This window comes from Moschus berezovskii, chromosome 24 (genome assembly GCF_049115385.1).
Source record: "Moschus berezovskii isolate FMDL1 chromosome 24, NW_MosBer_1.0, whole genome shotgun sequence".
NCBI lineage: Eukaryota > Metazoa > Chordata > Mammalia > Artiodactyla > Moschidae > Moschus > Moschus berezovskii.
Window position 1 is genome coordinate 2701812 of NC_142483.1, and position 10070 is coordinate 2711881.

The window sequence follows — 10070 nt, forward strand, 5'->3', positions numbered from 1 at the left end:
GTACCGGTGCCGACTGCCGGAAGCGAGAAGCCGCAAGACCGGTTTCTTTCTGCTTCCGGTGCGTTGCGTTCTCGCGTTTCCAGAGACCTGAGGCGGGGTGGGGTTCTGTGCTCTCGCGAGAGGCGGGAAAGCGCGCAGGGTTTGAAAGATGGCGGACGACGTGGACCAGGTGAGTGTCTTCTGAAGCGCTAGCTCCGAGGCGGCTTACTTCTTCCCGGGCCTGCTTCTGCCCGGGTTTGCCTACCAGGGTTGCTTTTTCCAGTCTCCCTTCAGGAAGGTGGCCAGTAATGCCGCCTCTTTCTGGGTCCTCACGGCCTCAAATCTGCCTTGTGGCTAACCGCGCCCCCTCCGAATTTTACGTCAGGCCTTGAGATCTTTTACTGTTCGAAACGCGCTGAAAACGAGTTATTCTTCACTCTCGTCACTTCCTTTCTTTTGAGTATATTTCTGTTTGCCAGATACTTTGTAAAATGCATCAAGTTAATACATTAGCCCTTTTTTACTCTTCGTAATAGTCATGAAGGGAGGATGGTGCCAAGTCGAGTCCGACTCCTGCGACCCCGTGGACTGCCGCCCGCCAGGCTCTTCTGTCCGTGGGGTTTCTCAGGCAAGAACCCTGGAGTGGGTTGCCATTTCCTCCTCCAGCGGATTCTTCCCGACCCTGGGATCGAATCCACGTCTCCCGAATTGCCAGGCGGATTCTTGACCAGTCATTTGTAAACTGGAAAACTGAGAATTAGAGATGGCATGAGTTTTAATCCCAGTTTATGAGTGTCAGAATCAGGAGTTGAGCCCACACTCCCAGAGTCACAGGCAGTGCTTTCACCCAGTATTCTGTACTGGATGCCAAATAGTGATATATTCATCTTACTGGCCAAATGGCTTCCTGAACTTAGCCTGCCCTGCACTGAATTCATAATCCTCCCTCAAATATCGATCTCTACTTAGTATTCTCCCGTATGTGATAGTCATTAAATGTACGGTCTTCAGGCTACTAATTGATACTTGAGATAGAGGTGAAGTCCCTGAGAGGGTGACTCCCTCCACCCTGAAACGGGGTCAGACAGTTCGGATTTTGAGGGAACAGAGTCATGATTATTTTGTCCTCACTCCTCTCTGTCTTGTTCGTACATTTCAGCCCCCATTTATCCAGCACTTGGTGTTAGGCACTGTTCTACACCTTCATATACTGTCCTTTAAGCCTCTCAACAGCAGTATTAAGCAGGCACATTTTACAGACTAGAAGACTGAGGCATAGCGGGGTTAAGTGACTTGCCCACAGTCACACGGGGCGCAGAGGGTTCAGTTCCTTCACTCCAGTCCTGTCGTCACCCAGCCTGTTTCTTTTATCAGCAACAAACGACCAACACTGTGGAAGAGCCCTTGGATCTCATCCGGCTCAGCCTGGACGAGCGCATCTATGTGAAGATGAGAAACGACAGAGAACTTCGAGGCAGGTTACATGTGAGTAAGCTGTCTCCTTGAGATGATTTCCCTCTCCCTCCTCCTTTGATAGGTGGAAATTGTCTGCTCTGGAAGAGCGTGTTGACTGTTGACAAGAAGGAGGTGGAAAGTCACCCATATTTCTAAAGGCCAAATGCGATGGTATTTTATTCATATTTTTAACATTTTTTTCCTCTTAATGGAAATGGTTTATTTATTAAAGAACACTTTTATTTCTTTCATTTTGTCCTTTCTTTTTTTTTGTAAATAACATTTACTTGTTCTCCATTCTTATTTAAGTGTTCTTTAAACTACTGACATATATATATGTATATAAACTTGTGTTTTGTTGTGAAAAATTTTAGATAACACTGACGTACATAGAGTAAAAAGTAGAATGCCATTTCTTCTACCGGTAGCCATTCGTTCTATTGGGTCTATAGTCTTTCAGGTCTTTTCTCTATATTTACATACGTAAATATGTGTCTGTGTGCATATATTTGCACTGTATACACCACTTCTAAAAAAATAAATGGCATCTTTCTCTACCTTTTGGGAGAACCTTTCTTTTCCACTTAATCTTTCTTGGAAATTATTGGTCATGAGTACATGTTAAACCTTTTTTATTATTTTTTAATGAGTTTGCAGAATTCTTTATGTGGTAGTAGTAATAATACCAAAATCGTTTTCCATTTCTTGCTGCTAAAAGTAATGCTGCAATAAGCATTTTTATACGTAGATGTTTGTTTATATCTGCAAATATAAATATTTCTATGGGATTGGTCCTTTGAGGTGGTTCCATTTATTCATAAAGAGAGTATATTAAAGGTTTTGTCTCTTCTTGGTAACTTATTTCTTTGCTGAGGGTGTTCTTTTTATTATTGCCATTCTACCCTAAAGTGATTAAAAATAGCTAGTTTTTATCCAGCACTAAACCAGGTACTTTTGTTCTAAGTGTTTTGCCTGTAATATCTCGTTTAATCTCTGTAACAACTCTGTGAGTGTAGATACTCATTATCCCCATTTTGCATTTGAAGAAGCTCAGGCTCGGAAAGGTAAAGTTACTTGATTAAGGTGATAAAGCCAGTAGAAAGGAGGGCCAGACTAGGAACCTAAGCCGCCTGACTTCCGCTGTCTCTTCAGTACCATGATTCTACCTAATATGAAACCTAAAGGTAAAGAGCCTCCTGTGCTTGGAAAGGAAGTGGAGACCTCAATCTTAAATTGCAGAAAGGAAGATGAGCCCCAGGACATGGAATAGTGGCAATTTGCAGAGAAAAATAGAACTGGGCTTTTCCACCTGGGCCAGTGGCACATAGACAGGCCCTCCGGGACAGACACGTTGCCTTACGTCTTGGAGGCGTCTTCGATTCTCTGTGTACTCCGTCCCCTCTGCACTGAGTGCCCCTCCCCCCGCAGCCTTTTGTTTTGGGACCTCATCTGCAGATCTGTGCTCTTGTCTGTGCTTTGCCTGGCACTGCCCTGTGTTGCTCATTGGCTGCTTTTATTTTAATGTGAGCTGCTGAACCATTTAACACTTGACTAGAAGGAACTGACGTGGGTTCTAAACAGGACCCTCTGCCCCCCACTTTGGAGGTTCACCATTTGGTCAAATGCATGCGCTTTGGAGCTTAGATTGAGGACATCCTTGACTGTCTGAGTTGCACTGTTTGTTGATTGTGCTGAGCAGTAATTCTGGCAGGGCTGTAATCTGTGCAGGGTGCCGATCTCCGTGTGTTCACTTTGTGGTATGTAGTCTGGGCAGGGAGGTTTGAGTGACAGTGTCTTGTGCCTTTAGGAGACTAGTGCTGTCATCTGAGCAGTTAAAGAATTTTTTTCCTTTATTATATATAACTTCAAGTTATTTTGAGTAAACTCATCTTTGACCATAAACAATTTTATATTTGTGTTAAGCCAATTAAGTAATCATGGGAGACGATCTGCAAAGAAACAGTGTATTAGTACAGCAGGGTTATTTTTTATTTGCATGTAAAAGTTTGTGGTGTAAGTATTAATGTTATGTGTTACTTGTAATTGAGCCATTTGCATATTGTAAGCCCTGTTTATTTTTTCCTAATTTGCTTATTAAATTTCTTGGTTCCTCATCTTCTCACTTCAGGCTTATGATCAACATTTAAATATGATATTGGGAGATGTGGAAGAAACTGTGACAACTATAGAAATTGATGAAGAAACATATGAAGAGATATATAAAGTAAGTCATGCAGTTCTAGTCAACAGTTTGAAAATGTCAGTTCTCAGAATACAACAACTTAATACTTATTTATGGAAAGCCTTTCATGTTTTGACACCTATTCATGGGCTCAGTAGAGTGTAACAATTAAAAGCAATGGCTTTGGAGTTGGACAGACCTGGGTTTCCAGTGTTGGCTTGGCCACTTCCTACCTGGCGTATGTTGGGCAGGAAGTACCTTTGCAGATGTAACTTCCTCACTGGTGGGCAGCAGTACTGGTCACTTTTGTTTGCCTTGCCAAGATGCATTGAGATATGGCTGTGTAAGAGGCTGCTGTGTGCTGTGTGTAACGGTAATACAGGACGGTGTTTTGTTTGATGTGAATTTATCTATCAGTACTTGTTGGATACTAAAACTGAGAAGTTTAAAAAATATTAACTCATTAAAAACAATAAATCTATCGCATGTTGACATAAGTAACATTCTTAGGAATACTAACTGTATTTTCTGAAACAAAATGTTTAGTGAGCAGTGTCTTTGTTTTATGTTTCGCAAACACTTGACTTAACAGACAGCATCTGATCCCATCTCTTCTTCTGTGTCTAATCTGTTGTGCTGTTATGGTTCAGCATCACGCAGGCAGGTTAACTGGGAAGAGAAGAGTATTTTTCGGGGTACTTGCCTTTGGTGCTACATCCAAACTCAACAAGCAGTCGTTTCTTAAAGATTAGTTGTAGTGTGGAGTCTAAAACTACATCAGTGATGTCCATACTCTTTGTTATTTGTAAGTTCATTGGTACCTTGCACTTGGAATGGATCTTGTATATATGCATAATTTTGTTACATCAGACTCTGGTCATTTAGAAAATATTAGTTCACTGAATTATGCAGATCTTCCATATATTGGCACGTTTTATGTCTTGTAAGTATTGAGAAACCAGTTTCTGGCCCTCCTCTAGTATCGTGCTTTACTGTGTAGGCTCAGGCCATAGGGCCACCTGGATTCATGTCTTGACTCTGTTGCTTACCAGCTCTATAATTTTATCAGTTACCCAACTTGTCTGTGACTGAGTTTCCGTGCCTGTAAAATAGGGATGGGAATACTGACCCGCTTCGTACTTCCGTTGAGGAGTCATTGAGAGATTCCATGAGAAGCCTTCAGATGGCGACAGGCACATAATAAGTGTTCAGATGTTAGCCTTTGTTGGTTTCTGTGCTTCTGCTTTATCCTGGCTCTCCTCTCTTTAGGCACTCTTAACTCCTTGGCTGGTTTTCTTTTTCCTTCTGAACATGGGTTTCTTTTGTTTTAACATGCATTTTCCCCTCTCACATGTTAATTGGTAGTCACTGTTTGTTATAAGCCATGAGTTTGTAATGATAGTACAGCTTGAGCTCTGGGTGAACAGATCTTTGTTCACATCCTGGCTGCTGCTGATTAGTTTTGTAACCTTGGGCAAATTCTAGGAATTTTCTAAGCCTCGAGGACCTCCTCAGTAAAATGCCAGTGCAGTAATTGTGCCTTCCAAGATGCACTGAATTTGGTGCTTGCAAAGCTGGTGGCAGGTGATGGTTGGTGGCCATTATGATTATGGATAAATCTGTCTTTTCTGAGTATCACTCTTTTCTAATATCTTACTGCATAAATACTTTGGATGTTATCTCAAACTCAGTACATCTAAAACTAGACTCCTGGTGTTCTTCACCTTCAAAATGAGGTCATTCTCAATTCCTTGTTTACGGCCGTGACTTTCTTAGTTTTTTGGACCCTTTATCTCAGAATTTTGTGTAACAAGTCAGCCCAAACCTTAGTGTCTTAAAAGCACACCCACTTACCAGCTCGTAGTTTCTGGGGGTCAGGTGTCCAGACTCGGCTGGGTCTTCTGTGTTAGGGTCTCTCACAAGGCTGCATAGGGTTTGGGGTCTCATCTGAAGACTACAGTTGGGAAGGTTCCGCTGCTAATAAGTTCACTTTGATGGTTGTTGGGAGGATTAATTTCCTCAAGGGTTTTGAAATATGGGTAGACCCAGAACTTGTTAGAAATGCAGGTTCACAGGCTCCACCCGGGCCTATGGAGTGAGGATCTCTGGGCATGGAGCCAGGAAACAGCCTTAAAAGCTGTTAAACAGGTGATCTTATGCACAGTAAAACTTGAGAACCCTGAAAGATACAAAGAGTTAGATCCATTCATGGCTGACAGATAGGTATACTCGATTTACATCCTAAGTTTATAGGTATTATTTGAATTTACTGTTCAGGGTTCCCTTTTTATGTTCCAGTACCTAAGAAGCTCATAAAACATAGTTTTTACATGTTAAAAAAGTTCTGGAAACCTAGCTATTACCAGTACTTTCTGCCTGGCACAGGAACAGTTCTCCATCAGAGCCACATGTGGTCAGTTGTACAGGTTCCTGTAAGCTACGAAGGATGGATTGCCACTGTCCCACCTGCACTGTAGCAGAGCAGGGACAGGATATCCACTGCCATAAACACTCTCTTTCAGAAAAGGAAGGACCCTGAGCAGTCACTGGTCCTTCAGTGACAGATCCCCTGGAAGGTGTGAGTAGTAAAAGAAACCTTGCTTAGGTCAAGTGTGACCTGTGCGATATTTGGGACATACTTATACAAAAAAAAACCTATTCGTTCTTTGTATAGAACTCTTTTTTGGTTACCTGTATTTTTATTGTTAAATATGAGAGCTGCAGAGTGTTGACAGAAACGCTCACATATGCTGGGATATTCAGTTTGTCAGAGGCTTTTGTTAGCCAGTCACTGAATTCTTTGTGAGCCATTTCTTTAAAACTTATGACTTCTTGTATTTCCTGTCTGTTTACTTCCAACCAGTTCTCTGGGCCAGTAACCTCAAAATCTGTTTCTAGATGAAACTTGCAGATGCCTTTGTTTCTTTAGTTACCCACCTCTAACACGGGTTCTTCTCATACAAATTAATTTTGGCCACCCTGCGTCACTTGCTAATGTAAACTTGAATGGGAAGGCAACACCCTTAACCTCATCTTCCCCTCAGGGCTGAGTTTGTTCAGCTGAGAACATTGACAGGGCTGCTTTGTACCTCAGAGCTGTTTTTCTTGCTTTTTGTCCACAGTTTGGAGTCTAAAAACAGTTGGCTTTTGTGACCTTATGAAAGCTAATTCTTATCATCACTGCTTGAAAACCTGCTAGTTCTCGCCTGAGCTCATCTATTCCTTACACTGCCCTGCCCAGTGCATCAGGTTAACAGCAACACTACCAATGTTTGGCTTTTTCCAACCTTTTCCCCAGAACCTAGTTTTGGGACGTCTTTAGGCTACTTTCTAGGCAACAGTCTTGCTGAGGCATGAGAAAATTTCAGACCTTCCTTGTCTGTTTTCTTACTGCCTAAGGCTCATCCCCTGGGCTCACACAAAAGATACCCATTCCATACATGAGTGGAATGGTGCCACACTGAAGCAACATGTGAGGATTTTATTTGTGCCCACACGACAGTCTCTAGTGAGGCCTGAGCTCAGCGCACCAGTTTTCCTCCTGTGCTCAGTCCGGGATCCCGGCTTACTGGCTCTGCCGTCCCCAGGGCTCTCTGTAACCTGCATCCGTGTGGTGGGGGAGACCACAGAGGGGCCTCTGGAGGGTCAGGGTTAGCCGTCACTTCTGCTCACTTCTCACTGGTTAAAACCCAGTCCGTGGCGCCACGCGGCTGGCAGGGAGGCAGCAACATCCCGCCGTGCACCAGGCAGAGGGGGGATGGGCTGGGCGGATGGCTGCCTCTCCCCCGGTCATGTTCTGGGAAAGGAAACACTCAGAGATGGTCCTTTGTGTCACAGAGGTGAGTGACCAGGGTTCAAAGCCATTTATTTGTGTTATGATGAATCTGTGGGTTTTTCTTTTCAAATATCTATCTCAAAAAATGAATACTACTACTACAAATTTGGATAAATGGGTTCTGTGTTTTGTTTTTTCCTCTTCCAGTCAACAAAACGGAATATTCCGATGCTCTTTGTACGGGGAGACGGTGTTGTGCTAGTTGCCCCGCCATTGAGAGTTGGCTGAAACGGAGAATTTATCCCGTGTGGAAGATGGGCTATACAGTATGATTGCCTCTTTGAATGTGGAAGCTATTCAAGAGAGACCGATGTACGTCTTGATACTAAGAAATAACCAAGAATTCTTCCACTCCTGAAATAAATTGATTTGTAGATAACTCACAAATTCTTCAGCTAAACGACATTTTTATTTTTCTCCAACCCTTGCAATAATGTGATCACCGCGATACAGAGCTTTTTCAGGAATTGATTTGCTCCACTGTTTTTTTGGACAATTTCTGGGTTTCTTCCTTTAAATTAAATGTGTTGTTTCCTTTTTTGGTTTTTAGTGTGGTCTTCTCTGTTGTGAATTCTTTTAAGCACATCTTGCATTCACTTGTACACTTGTTTTGCGTCTGCTGTGTCTGCAGCACCAAGTGGAGTCCCGGGAACTGCGGTTTTGTGGATTCGCGTCCCTCCCTGGGCCCTTCTGGGAAGGCACCTGTTGAGGTACAGTGACTGCAAGGCAGTGAGGGCCACGCTGACGGTGGCGCACACGGCCGGGGCGCCGTTAGCCCGCAGAGACCAGCGCCCAGGCCAGAACCACCTGGCTGGGCGGGCGTGCTGGTGATGGCGTCTCATTGGAGCACTAGTGCTGCAGGGGCTGGCGAAGCCCAGTGCTGTTACTCCTGTCTGGCCTGATTTTCTGAGGTCGGGCTTCAGCGGTGGTTAACCCATTATCGAGCACTGTGCTAACGTGCAGTGTTTTAAGCCAAGTGCAAAAAAGGTGCTTTTGTTAGACATTGTATAAAGTGGTTTCATTTTCTTTACTGTGCCTGTTCCTGCAAGTTAATGGAGAAGAGGAAAACAAGCGTGGGCAAGCTGACAGAGGCTTCATCCACGTCAGTAGACAGGAGAGAACCCTCTTGCCACCCGCACACTTGGTCCAGGCAAGTCCCAAGAGGGAACCTGCTTACAGCAGCCTCTTTACTGTTGAAGAAGTGGGACTGTGTTTCTGATGGTGGTGAGTGGTTGATCCTTTGGATCATCCTTCCTGAACAGAACACTTGTTGCGGAGCCGCTGTTGTTGATCCTTGTAATAATTGCCATCTTTTGTCAGAGCACACCGAGCAGAGGCATTTTGTGTCTGTCCTCTGTGACATCCCTGTGAAAGCTCTCCTCCAGGACGTTATGAGAAACTGCAGCTCTGTGAGCTCTCAATTCTTGCCTGTGGGTCCCAGGCAGTTCCCAGGTGAGCATGTGGGCAGTCCTGGCTCTTGATGTCCACCACAGGCTGGCGTGATGGCCACTCCGATTGTCTCCCTGTGGCATCTGATATCTGTGCTTAATTCTTGAATATTTTCTCTGTTTTTTTCTTGGTCATCTTTCTATTTTTTCTCCTAGAGTTGATAGGTTGCTGCTGCTGCTGCTGCTGCTGCTGCTAAGTCACATCAGTTGTGTCTGACCCTCAGTGACCCCATGGACTGCAGCCTTCCAGGCTCCTCCATCCATGGGATTTTCCAGGCAAGAGTACTGGAGTGGGGTGCTGTTGCCTTCTCCCGTTGATAGGTTACTTGAACTATTTTTGGCTGTGAGGACTGTTGTCTACACACACTGTTTCTAAAAACCATGAGCCTCACCATCTGACAGTTGCCATCATGTGCATATAAAGCCCAGCTGCTCTGTACAAACGTCCACTTAGTCCTGGCTGCTAAGATACAGGGGATAGGGACTTCCTGGTCGGCCAGTGGCTAGAACTCTGTGATCCCAATGCAGGGGATGTGAGTTTGATCCCTGATCAGGGAGCTAGTTCCCACATCCCACAACTAAAGATGCTGCACGCCCCAGCCAAGATCGAAGATCTGAGTGCTCAACCAAGACCTGGCACAGCAAAGTAAATGTTAAAAAAAAAAAGTGTACCTGCAGGATAATCCTCTGCATGTCCCCAGATGGGGATTTTGCGAGCCCTTACGGAGCTCAGGCTGCCTGCCTGGAGGGTTGGAGCTGGGGCCCAACCCACAGTAGGGGCCATTCAAGCAGTGTCCTACCACAGTCCCCCCTCCAGGCTGCCTCTCCAGGCCTTCAGGGGTGCTGCCCTCTGAGAGGGTGCTGTCAGAGGGCCCTGGAGCCGTGCCTTGGATTTCCAGGGCTGCACGGCACACTGAGCTCCAGCCAGCTGGACGGCCCTATGTCACCGGAGCTGGGGACTGGTAGTTTCTGCGACGTGGTATCATGTAACCCAAGGGGGAGCCTCTCAAGCAGATGCCATACCTGGATCCCCGTGTTGGTGGCTTATGGTCCTGACTTGTGGTTTCCCACGAACAAGGATGGACGGACAAAATGTGCGGCTACATACTGAGCATTGAGATGACACATGCCCCAATTGAAACCTGAGTAACTTGAGCTTCCCAAATAAGCC

At 44.8% G+C, this 10070-nt stretch overlaps 1 protein-coding gene across 1 annotated transcript; it reads left to right on the forward strand.

The window, feature by feature from the left end:
* The first annotated feature begins 23 nt into the window (after positions 1–23).
* On the forward strand, positions 24–8000 carry LSM3 (LSM3 homolog, U6 small nuclear RNA and mRNA degradation associated). Its single transcript, XM_055413489.2, has 4 exons — positions 24–169; positions 1354–1464; positions 3563–3658; positions 7599–8000. Exons 1-4 carry the CDS (start codon positions 149–151, stop codon positions 7677–7679), a joined length of 309 nt encoding a protein of 102 aa, XP_055269464.1. The 5' UTR covers positions 24–148; the 3' UTR covers positions 7680–8000.
* The last annotated feature ends 2070 nt before the right edge of the window (positions 8001–10070 follow it).